Below are 12,743 nucleotides of genomic sequence, written 5' to 3' on the forward strand. Positions count from 1 at the left end.
AAAGGGAAAAGCAGAACTCAGAGTAATGATGTGTACAATAGCAATGGTAGAGCAGACAAGTGAGGAGAAAATGCTGCTAAAATTCTGGGAGTAACCAAGATCACTTTCCCAATTTTCTGGCACCACATTTTGGAAATATCATGAAACAGCCTTTTCCTCATCTTTATAACTCTGCCCTGTGCCTCCTTACATTTGATGTCTGCTTGGTTTACCTAGCCAAAATCTGTCAGGATCCCTTTGTGTGAGTTTCTTCTTCTATTTTGCATAGTTCCAGAAAGAGATTAAGTTAATTATGAATTGAAAATGAAGAGGAGGATGAAGATGATGATGAAATGAAAATGATGATGAGCTGTAAAATAATGAATATTGATTGCTCAACAATGACCTCATTTTCCAAATGAGGACCTATTGGATTCTATCAGAGCTAGCTGCTGAACTTACAGTGATGCCATGATGTCAACAATCCATAGATTCTTTTATTTTTATTATTTTTTCTTCTGTAGGTTTGTATTTCTATATCTGAACAAAGTAATGCTGTTTCATTTTATACCTTTTATAAATGTTTGTTATTTCAAAATGGTCTGTCTGAAGTTACAGGAATTATGTATTTTCAGGTACTACTTAATTAAACCTTGGGCTTTGAAATAATAATGCCAGCTCATTTCACTACTGCAGATGAAAGTATAACATGTCTTTGAAAATTAAACTGAAAGGCAAAGAAAGATTCGAAAATAAGTTGCTAGTGAGTTTTTTCCTTTTTTGTAGGAAACATTATCAATATTGAGAGTAGAATTCTCTGTTTATTTAAAACATATGATACTTTGCTAATTATTCTTGCTGCAGAGCAAGTACCAGCCTAAATAACATGCAAACGGTCAATGCTTTTCTTTTTTTTTTTTAATAAATAGGTTTTACTGGTCATTCTGCAGTACAATTAACCCATAAATTTGTTCATGCTGGAAATCATCATCCACCATAATTATGTACAGCACTGGGTATAATAGGAACCTAATCTCATTTCAGGTTCTGGAGCGGATATTTTTATTACATTAGCAAACAGAGATGACAACTGTAGTAACAGGGATTCTTGCTGATGGTGGAATGCATCAGTAATAAGTTTTGGGAAGCTCTGCCAGACTCTTTGCCAAATACTGGCAACATTACTCTTCCTATGTAAAGCTAAAGGTGCGCAAGTGAGGTTGTGATAGCAGAGAATGAAATTGACCCATACGGTAAATTACACACCACTTCCACACTGCTCATGCCTTGAAAAGAGGACACTCATCAGGAATATGAGGCCACTGTTGGGCTGCTCCCCTTCATTTCATCATACATTGTGCAGGCCCAGGGAGCTGCACAGAAATGAGTGACTTGTTTCTGCATCACTGGGGCCCTGGAGCTTGTGCCACCCACACTGCTGGGCCTGTGTGTTTGCTGGTTAGGGGCCAGGGCAGGAGCAGGAGGTGGGAGGCAGAAATACAGTCAGGAGAGTGGGTCCTGATGTGGATACTGGGCTAGGAGGAAGGTGTGCTTTTTCAAAATCACACTATGCTGGTGTGGCTTAACTTCCATCTCTTTCAGACATTTTACACCACACTGGGCCTGGATCCTCAAACAGGAGATGGTTGAAGTGACATCCCTTTCATTTCAGTTTTACACACACGACAAGAATATAAATGACAAATACTCTGACCTTCTATCAGTAAATATCCAGAGCATCCTCCATGGTATGCAGTGACTGTGCATAGCACGGGCTCAACATTTCCCCTTTTCTTCACCCAGAGCTTTTCCCATTTAATCCAGTCATTTGAAATCTGATCATGCTCCACAAGAAACAGCAAAGGTAGGTGAATGATGATTCTGAACTCAATCCCCAGGTAATGCTGGTGTGAGAGCTCTAGAGAGGAGCCAGTGAAATGCATTTAGGGACACAAATGCATAGCATCATTCCATCAGCATCTCTGATGAGAACACTTAGAGATAGCTTCTTTACAACTCCTGTCCATGCACCACTGCTAGTAGAGGAAACTGTAGGAATCTTGCTGTTTTATTTAAAATGGTGGAACAGTACATGTTCTCCCAGTCAATGGCTTATCTATAGGAGTTAACAAAAGTATTCTGAGGGCACACCATGCTCTTAGCAGTTCTGATCAATAAATATGATCAATAGTCTAGTAACTGTAACTTCATAATTATTTTATGATTCTATTAAAAAGGCTATGTAAGCATTTTTATAGTACAGACACTTCAATGAAAAGCATATTTTATCATCCATTTTTCACTCTCAGGCTGTAACATCATTCTTCAACTGGTTACTCTAAACAATCCTATCACAAAGACTTTTAGATATTTAACAATAAAAGGTGTATGCTTCTAGTAAGTGAGCTAACAGCAGGTGAGGACCAGGATTTTCTTCATAAAGCACACAGCTTCACTAGGAAAGCATTTGGATACCTTGTTTTCATAGAATGAGAACGAACATTGATCAGTTATGATTGTGTCTTACCTCTAAGCCTAAAAAAAAAGTCCCCAAGTGGTGATCTGCAGGAAGTTTTCTCATTGATGAATGGTCACTTTTTTAATGGGAAATACACTTTGGAAATCACATAGTAGAAGATGTACTGTTTTCTGGAGGAAAACTGACAATGATCTCAGCTAAAGTTTTATAAAGCAGGAGTGACTGGGTCAATCAATGGAGTTTATATGACAAACAGAGATAATCAAGGCGGGGCCTTAATTTGGAAGGGATTTGCATTATACTCTTATTAGTGTACCATCTAATAGGATCGTGGGGGAAACACCTGCACATGTAGCAATGCTAAAATAATCACTAATAAAAATAGCCTTTAAAAATAGATTGACTATGTATTCAGCATTCCTGCAGCAAAAAAGGCATATCAGAATGGCTTTTTTCCTTAGTAACTTTAATTCATGAAGTGAGAAAATGACATTTCCAGACATCAATTAACATAAGAACTCTATGTAGGTGTATAAGTCTCGGAGTCTATGTTGCCTCTCCTTTCAGCGTGCTTTGAGACCCAGGAAGAACCACCCATGTAAAGTAAAGAGTAGTCTTGCCTACTTCAGGCCTTTAACTTTGCTCCATTCTGTTTGCAGTTTATTAGACTTCTCTATTATTATTGGGTTAGGATGCCTAGTAAGTTTTCCACTGTTTTAGCTGTTTCTAAATCTTAGCAACGACCAAAGTCTATGACAAAGCAGAATTAGACTTGCACTTCCCAATTTCTGCAGCTCTTCCTCAGGCGAACCTGGGCTATGTGGAGGAGGTGGCATTCCCAGCAATCGGGTGCTGCGGGCTGTTTGCTCTGTGGTATTTAATGCGCATGGGGGTATTCTGCAGATATATGAAGCAGCTCAGCCCCGGGGCTCTGGGGAGCTTTTGGCCCTGTCATTGTCCCTTTGAAGAGGCAAGGAGGACGCAGAAATGACCCAAATGCCGTGCAGGCAGCCTGGAGGCTCACCTGTCACTTCCCAGGTAGCTGGTCCAGGATGAGCCCCGCTGCCGCGGCTACCCCATCCTCCTTGTCCCCCTGAGCCCGGTACCGGCAGCGGTGAGAATGCATCCTTCATTTCTCGTGCTCCTGGCATCGCTTGGCCCCTCTCCCAGCTGTATATTGTGTATCTCTGCGTGTAAAGGCACCTTTGAAGAGATCTACAGTTTCCCACTCATTTTCTTTGACTTTTCCATTCTCATTTAGAGAAGAACTGACCCAAGCTGAAGGCAAGGCTGGCAAAGAAGGCTATCAACATAGTAACGTCGTATTTTTCACTGTAATATTGTATCCTTGCCCATGTTTTCCCCTTGCAACAGCATCTTTTTCCCTAAATGACACTCTCCCCACCCTTCACCCCCACTTTTTCCATTCGCACACGGCTGCGGCTGCCGGGGTTGCCCCGCTCCTCTCGGGAGCCCCCGGGGTCCGTCAGCAGCGGTGTTCCCCCGCCGGCCCGGGCGGAGCCGCCCGTCAGAGACCGCCTGGCCCCGCTCTCGCAGCCGCCCGGCGGGGCGGGGCCGCGCCTTCCCCCACCTCTCCCGTCACGGCGGGGCGGGCAGGCCCCGGCCCGGCCCGCCCCTCCACGCCCCGCACCGCCCCCGCCCCCGCCGCACCCCTGGGAGCGGGCTCGCCGGGCCGGCTAAGAGCCGCGGGAGCTCCGCCGAGGCGCCGGGGGTGTTGCTCGCTGCAGGTGGGGGTGACCAGGGCGGTGTCCGGCCAGCCGGGAAGGGGCTGCCAGGCGCGGGGAGCCTTTCAGAGGGAGGCGGGAAGGGCCCCGCCGGGGCCGCCCCCCCGTGCCCGGCCGTGGGGCGAGCGGGGCGGCTGCGGGCGAGGCCGGGGCCGCGGGGCCGGGGCTGCGAGGGGAGCGCGGTGTTGGAGCGCGGTCGGTCGTGTCAGCACCAGCCCCTTTCCCCGCACCCTTCCCTGTGACAGTCCCGGTACCAGGGCTTTGGGCTTGGCGATGCGCTCGGGGGAGAGTCGGGGCCTACAGCGGGTGTTTTACAGCAGCTGGTGTGGAACTGTAGGGTAGGACAGGCACCCCCGCTTTGTGGAAATGCTCCCTTTGCTGTTCCACGTCCGAGGTGAGCATGTCAGCGGGAGGGGGGTCATTATAAAAGCGGCCGATGTAAATAGCGAGCCCGGGCCTGGCGCGCCGGCCCCCGGCCCGACGTTATCGCTGTTTTCCTGGTGAATCACTCGCCGCTGCATCAGGAATGGGCGCTTCTTCAAACTCAGCAATTCAGTGGAAGGTTTCACTCCGCTTTGCATGCAGTGCAGGGCACTACATCTTAACTGGAGAAGCCCAGTGATAAAATCCCAGGATACTTTGCCAGAAGCAATGTGCTCCTGTGCTGTGATCCCCTCCACAAGCCGTTCAAAGGCAGCGGGCTGTGCCAGCAGGGCGAGTGGAACCCTCCTGTCGGGTCATTATCCAGCCTTGTGTTTTGCCGGCAGTGCAGCCCTTCTGCTTGGAGCTTGGGGTTTGTGCAATTGCTCTTAATAGAAAAGAAGGAAAGGGGGACCAAAAAGAGAGTTAAAATATGTCAAAATAGAAGAAAGTGGTGCTGAATGGTCGCACTGTTTTGAACTGTGTCTGTGTTTGCTTCATGGAGACGCCTTCCGTAGTGTTATGGAGGAATATGAGGTAGCACTCTTCTTGGTAGCTTACACTGAAGTGAAACTCTTGGGAGAGGAGAAGAAAAGAGACCATGAGCTGTGTGTAGTCATTAGCACCCTGATAGGCCTCAGAGAGGCTCGGCATCCATTGCAATCAGATTTTGTGCAAAGGTAACTTTTCACTCAGTGTGCTTGATCTGAGCACTTGGTTCAATGCGAACAAGCTACCATGAGGGAGAATTGGGTGAGAATATCTAGCGTGCCACTTACGTTGGGCTTCTCATCCATCTTCTTTTTCCCATGATGTGTTGTTTGCCTACCAGCAGCACAAGAAACTGGGTACTTTGAAATGGTCGTCTCAGGTCCATTTTCAGACTTCCCATTCCCTCTCTTCCCCAATAGTTCCAGTTCCCAGTGTTCATTTTCCTGTTCCTGCTTCATTGTAAGGCCTTTAAATGCCTTGTGAGCTCCTAGGGAACATAATTCTCTTACTTAAGGCATTTTGCCAAGCACTAATATGTTCTCTTAGGCTTGTGAAAGCTATGCGCTTCCTTCACCTAGTTCATCATAAATATCAGTGTGGATGAATCAGACAATTGTAAGCATGTTAATTTTTATCCATATGTGCTAAGCGTTGGTGATGCATTAGGCCTAATAGAATTTCAAGCTTCTGTGATTTAGTTTTTCATGCTGAGCAGTTAAAATGTCACTGCTTCAAATTGCATCTTTGTTCAACAGAATCATTTTTAGGAAAAATAAAACACTGACCAGTGACACAATCTAATAATTATTTCAAAAATCCCCAAATGTAGAGCTGTTAGACGATGTAAGCTTGGTTTTGGTAGGTTTCAGCATCAGTAATGTGACAAGGCTGAGGGAATTGTGCAGTGGGTAGGAAGTTACCCTTTGACAGCTCTTGTGTTAGTGTTGATGCAGTTTTAAATAAACTTTGCTTGCTTTTTCCTACCCTATATGGATTTAAGTTTGACTTCTACCTGAAACTAGAGGATTAAAAAAAAATCTGGAAACTTTTCTTTTAAGAAAGCAAGAAGAATTTAATTTTACTGCTACTGTGTTTGCATATTTGTTATGCTCCACAGTCAGTTTTGTATTATGGGGGCCTACAGCCTGCCTGTGGACCAGGATTTCAGCACGTTAAGAGCTGTAAAAGCACAAACTGGTAAATGTAATATCAGTCTCTAAATATTTTAGCTTAAGTATAAAGGAAAAAAAGACATAAGTCCAGAAAAAAAACCTCCCTCATCCACTAGCAAAAATAATGACAGATTTAGTGCTCACCTTTAATGCTCACCTGTATCTTGCTAAGTCAGTTGCTATGAGTCAGTTATGAGAATCCCTCAGGTGCTGTAGCAGGAGGTCCTTATCTTTTATGCAGCTATCATTGAGACTTGCTGAAATTTTTCCCCAAGTCTTTCAGCAGTTCATCACTTTTGCCTGTGTTTTCACCCTGCTTGAAGGATTTTGCACTTCTTTTTTTTTTTTTTGAGAGCAGCAGTTGTTTATAAAGGAAGCCACATACTGTTTAGGAGAAGCTTTGTTACTGTGACTTTTATTTAGGAGAAAAAATCCCATAAGGAAAGCCCCATGACTTGTCTCTGGATACTTAAAGGCATAAAATCAGATTTAAATTCAGATCAGATTTAAATTTTCAAGTGTTCTATGGAATGCAGTATGTACTTTTTTGCTTTCTGAAAGTTAAGGGTCCATGTAAACATTTCTAGGTCCTGATGCTATAACATTGCTCAGACATTAAAACTATTGCTTAAGGGTTCTTATCCTAATGTATATGGGCTAGATTTCTGGGAGAAGGAGGATTCTTTGGATATCTAAATGAGAAAATACAAAATAGATTAGGTGCTTATTAACTGTAGCTGACTGGAGCCTGCAAGATATTCGGGTGACTGCTGTGAGATCTGACATGTGCAGTGCTTGTCATATCGCTTCCTTTTATCCTGATGGAGCTTTCAGGAATGACACTGGGGAGCTGTGTAGATGTAGGAGTACCCACTTTCCTGTCTCTACGTTCATAGCCAATGGAAAAGTGGATTTTTTCTTATGCCTGACAAACACCTTTCTAGAAAATATGTTGATACTAAGGTTCATTTTTTGTTTTAGTCTGGAGTGACCGTATGATGTAGGAACCAGTTAATGCAGAAATTGTGAAAAATATGTAGCAGTCATTTGAATTCTTTAAACCTCAGTGTACAGTGAGGTCCTGCTTCAGTTCATATTAATGAAATGTTCTGATTTTTCATTTCATTTGTGCCCGTAGACTCAGTTCCTTGGACTTTCTTCAGTAGCTTGACAAGCTGAATTGCCACTAGGTGCACTCGCATTCAGAGGCAGAGATGTTCAGCAGAAGATAAAATAATCAGAAACTCACACCTGACTGAAACTTTTAGAGGAACTGAAGACTACCACAAGTGCAGCTCCATCCCAGTTTGAAGGCAAAGTGTACTTCCCGCAACTGCAGCAGGCTTTTAACTTCCCTGTTTTGTAAGTTGTGCAGCCAGTAATACCAAAATACGTCATGACAGAGTAGTTAAATGCTCTGAAAGTGAAAAGGGGAAATTTCTATGGAAATTCAGTGTCTTGATGGATGCTCCTATCACCCTGGATGGAAGGAAGTGCTTGGTGCATGCCTGGTTTTTTCCTGGTGGTTGAAACCCTGACCTTGTCTAGGTCATTAGCAGACTTTCCAGGGGCTCAGCTTGTCTGTGTTTTCAGAGGAGTTTGAGTAACTCAGCACTAACAAGTGAAGGGGATGTGAGTAGAAGTAGGGTGTTCGTCTGGTTCAGATGCCCGTGTTGCTGTGAGAACTAGAAGGAGAAAGTGTAGCAAAGATTGGGAGGTGATGACAGCTGATGGCTGTCCTCTTACCTCTCTTTCTGTCTGTTCCCCACACCAGTTGCTTACTCTGTCACCAGCCTGTATTATTAAAATACTCAGGAATAGCATTGTTAGCAGAAGAATGTGCATGGAGTAAACCAGCTGTGAATTTACCTGGCTGTCCTACAAATTTACTATAAATCTCAGTTCTTAAGTATGTGAGTTGATACAAAGAATTGTGTCGACAATTAGAGAGATCTACATGTGCAGATGAAAAGCTGAACTATATCCTGTGGACTTTGCAGTCTGTCATGGGAACATCTCATTATCTGTTGCATTTGGCTGTAGTAGAAAGTTGAAAAATCCTTAAGTCTTATGTGTTGAACAATCTATACATTTGTCAGTGTACTAGAATGTAACTTGTTTAAAGATACTTACAGTTAGCAATATTCAGTTGCATCTCTAGATTGTAAAGATGTTCCTGAGAACAGTGTTTCAGGGAGCTGTCTGGTGAATACAAATAACAAAAGAAGAAAAAGCAGTCATGAAATACTATTTCAGTTAGTTCTACACAAGGTAATTTGGTCTTTTGCTGTCTCTTCTCCTTAGCAGTGGCATTTTAACTTTACCATTAAACATATGTTTAACTTTTAACATTAACTGTAATATTTAACTAAAAAGTTTTTAGTCAGTAGCATTGTAGTTAGCATGCTACTAAGGTGTCTAGAAATAGTCATAACTTTTTAAAAAAACCTGTCAGCAGTTCTGAGAAATCTTTTTCAAACTTAGTTTTTAGGTGGTTTCTTTGGATTCTATGCCTATGATTGTATTTTTCACGGAATTGGTAGATTTCCTTGCTTAGTCAATGCACCAAGGTATCAAGGGTTTGGTCTTAAAATACAAATTAAGTGCAATGTTGCCTGGAGTTTCCAAAAAAATCAAGGGTTGTAATGCCAGCCTTGGCCAAGATAAGTGGGATTTAGGCTGTCTGTCTGGCTGACTTCAGACTTTAGTCAAAATAACTTGAATCTGCATGTGGTACAGACAAAGACAGGAAACAACACTGCAGACAGCTAGCCTGACTCGCGGGCGATAGTGCAGCAAGGAGAAGAGTGCAAATACACTCCCTGTCGGCTTGTCTGCAGTCAGGTTGTTCATTACTGGGGGATACCTCAGGGTCTGAAGCAGGGTTTGGGATCATAGTGAAGCAGCCATTTCAAAATCATGCAGAGTTTGTCTTCACGGTAGCAGCAGCTTGTTCATGTGGCACAGGTGATGTCACCTGCAGGGCAGCAGTGGTAGGCCTGACCTCTGTAGTTACATCCCTGGTGAAGTTTTGGAGGGATGTATGATGTCGGGACCAGTACAGTGTCTTGGCTCCACTAGAGACCGTTTCATATTACAGAAATATGAAAACAGTCATGTTTTAAAACAACCAGGGTATTGCTGCCTGTATTAATACAGGCATTTCCAAAGGTGAAAGGAAATCATATTTGGCAACAGGGGCTGTTAATTGCTTGTATTTAAAAAAAAAGTTTGTAAGGACTTGAGTTTGCAAATTGTAGCACAGCTGCTGTCATACTTGACAGAGCAGTTGGCCTTTTCATTTCCTTCTTTTCACACATTAAATGTGCTTTCTTTTTCTCTATATCTGAAACTGAGTTTTAGCAGTGTCTCTTACCCAGAAGCTGACAGGCCAGGAGAAGAGGACATTGCTTGGAAGGCACATGGTTTGGGTTGAACAGTGGAAATGTGGGGGAGTTAAAATGTTCAACCTGTGAAGGTGATGTGCAGGAGTCAACAGCCTGGAGGAAATTGTGGGATTGTGTTGGATGTGTGTGTGCTTGATTATTCTGCATTCTCACTGCGGAACAGATAAACTGCCAGTTTTGATTTGCACAGGTATTGTGATCTATGTCTTGTTAATTTCAATTTAGAATATGAGCACATGAACTTGTGCTGAAATTTGATCAGTATGGATGGAAAAACACCCCTAAAAATGTGTTTGAATATCTAAACTGTTGAAAAATGAATACATATTGACAAACACAGTAGCTGAAACAGGATAAAGTGGTAATTCATAGAGGTTATGTGATACTGGGTTAAACTAAAACTGGAGTTGATATGAATGATTGGTGTTTAGAGGGTGCTGCCTTCTTTCTGATGTCTTGTGTGATACCTGCTGGGATTTTTTTTCAGTGGTTACATATGCTGGATTGTCTTGGTGGGATGGGTGATACATGGTATGTAAATAACAATATAATTGGTTTGGGATATAATTCTTTAGAGAGTTTGGCTTTTTCAGACTAAATATACAGCTTTTTTTTCTGGAATGGCAACAAATTAAAATTAAACTCTTTCTTTGATTATGGTGGGGAAAATGCATAAGAAGTTTGACAAAGAATAAACTCCATCTTTGAAGTACAGTGCTTTTGGAGAGGATAAACATTAGTGTATGGAGTTTTCTTTAATCTTTTCCCATGTATTCTTCTTTAAGATGATGAAGACCTTTATAAACCAATGACCAAAACATAACTATTGTTTTCTGTAGGTAGAGACTATCTGACTTTCTCCTGTTGTGGATGACCTTGACAGCACATCTACTCAGCCATGTCGTACGGACCGGGTTTTGGGGATCCTAATCAGCTAGCCCAACGCATAACTTCTAACATCCAGAAGATCACACAATGCTGTAAGTTGCATTTGTGCATGTTTTCTGTAAAATTTTAGTAATGGGGTGCCCCCATTCAAGGTGAGTTTCTCAGATTGATCCATGGGAATTCACTCTGACTTGCCTACTCATTTGGCAGATTTGTGGCGCCCCATCCAGTGTGTGCAGTCCTTCCTTCGTGTGTGTGGTCAGCAGTGATCTGCCACAGCAAGTACAGATAGTGTCACTCTGTATGCAGCAGTTTTGTCCTGGCCAGTTAAGGGGCACCTTAAGATGGTAGGTTGAGGTGTTTACTGAGCAAGGTTTGCATCAAGTATTCACTGAAGCTTGAATTGTTTAGCAGGGACAGAAGCTGTGACCTTGCAGCTTCCCCTTGGGAGTATGTCTTAGATATGTAAAAAAGATTCTGCAAGTTTTAATATACCAGTATGTAGTTTCATGCCACCTGTTTTTTTAGCTACCTGAGGTATTCAAGCTAGAGGTTAGTTAGGCTGCTGGGATTTTCAGTCCTTTTTCCCTTTTCCTCCATTTTCCATTTTATTTTTGTGTGTGTATGAAGCAAATACAACTTGATTCACAAATTATGCGAAATGTATGGTTCATCAGAAGGGAGGTAGTCATGAACAACATGTGGCTAGTTTTGGTATGTGTGTTTTATGTTGTGCAGGATGCAGAGTGCATGCAGAAATTAGTATTTTAATGTTAAAACTTAAAATGAATTCTGATCAGTAAAATGTGTCATTTTTTATCAAATTTTGATCTTTGTTTACAAGACAAGTTCTAGAAGTTGGTATTTGTAGCACAGATTAGTGGCACAGATTGGGTTTTTTCCTATTTTTTCAATTACATTTTGTATTTTCTTCCAGAAAGAATTTCTTAACATCTCAATGGACAGGAACAAAAATTGCAATTTTGCCTTATTGAAAAGTTTCTGTACATCAGGGTTGTGTTTCCACAACCTAAAATTAACAAACCAACTCTGTAAAAGTCCTTATGCTTTAATTCCTAAAATCTACTCAGTGAATTCATTCAGTCTGACGGTTTCTAACTTGGTCTTCCAGAGGCAACTGCCAACCGTGACAGACACTGAGGCTCCAAGACATAAAAAATAAGGGGTTTTTGTCAGGTGAAAACATAAAGTGAAGTCAGTGCTTGAAACTGGAGTATTGTGAAGGTTGCTGAACATAATTAACTGTCTTGTGCTGGATTTAGTGATTCCTTAATCTCATCTTTACCCTTCCATCTCTTCTCTTCCTTCTGCTGTGTGTCTCCTCCCCAAGGCATGTGAACAGCAAGCTGTCCATGCATAGATAGGAGATATGCCAGAACAGTTATCTACAGTCCTGCTGTCTTTTGTATTTTGAAATTTATGTTGCTAAAGTCTGAGCAATAGGTGCTACTGCCTTTCCAAGACCCAAGTCCAAATGTCTCCTAGCCCCACTGCTGCATGGCTTCAGAAACAAGAGCTTTGCCCTGAAAAGCTCCAGCCAAGCACTTTCCTAGTTCTGGTAGGTTCACAGCTGGGTTCAAGCCCTTGCTCTTCTGTAGATCTGGCTGAACTGTAACCACTCAGTTACTCTTGCAGTCCATTCTCTGTTAGATTTTATGAGGATCTGGATCCTATGGACATACTGAACGTGCTTCCTGAACTGAGGTCTCTAAGGGCTTATGTACCTTTTTCTAACTTTTTTATTTCCCATGTGTAATACCTGTCCAGCTTTCTATTGGAATGTGGGAGCTGCAGGAACTTCCAGGCTGAATGGGCAGAAACCTGCAAGCTTAGGCAGCTATAGTGCTAGTCGGATGCTGAACATGTCTCTTAGACTGCAGTTTATGATCTTGGTTAGGGAGGAAGGGGGAGACACAGAGGACTCTTGACCCTAAATGCATGGTTTTCCGTCTAAGCAGTTGACTTGATTTTGCTAAGCATTTGTGAGAGGTGTCAACACATTTGAATTCTTCTGGAGGTGTGTAAATACTCTGGTTTTCAGAGTGAGATTAACAGAGGAAGAGAATTTAATTTCAGATCACCAGACTGTTTCAGGACTAATTTACACTTCTGCTGACATGCAAGCAAAGTGGGAACACTA

General features: G+C 42.5%; 1 protein-coding gene across 2 annotated transcripts in view; it reads left to right on the top strand.

The window, feature by feature from the left end:
* The first annotated feature begins 4,118 nt into the window (after nucleotides 1-4,118).
* The window catches only part of STX7 (syntaxin 7), a 31,874-nt gene continuing 23,249 nt past the window's right edge, over nucleotides 4,119-12,743 (top strand). The window contains exons 1-3 of one of the 2 annotated variants that reach the window (XM_069010752.1): nucleotides 4,122-4,206; nucleotides 7,426-7,649; nucleotides 10,534-10,674. In XM_069010752.1, coding sequence (XP_068866853.1) covers nucleotides 10,593-10,674 — 82 coding nt within the window. In that variant the 5' untranslated portion in view covers nucleotides 4,122-4,206; nucleotides 7,426-7,649; nucleotides 10,534-10,592. Of the gene's footprint in view, nucleotides 4,207-7,425; nucleotides 7,650-10,533; nucleotides 10,675-12,743 lie in introns of both variants that reach the window. The other variant, XM_069010753.1, reaches the window with a different exon arrangement.

Source organism: Aphelocoma coerulescens, chromosome 3, assembly GCF_041296385.1.
Source record: "Aphelocoma coerulescens isolate FSJ_1873_10779 chromosome 3, UR_Acoe_1.0, whole genome shotgun sequence".
Taxonomy (NCBI): Eukaryota; Metazoa; Chordata; class Aves; order Passeriformes; family Corvidae; genus Aphelocoma; species Aphelocoma coerulescens.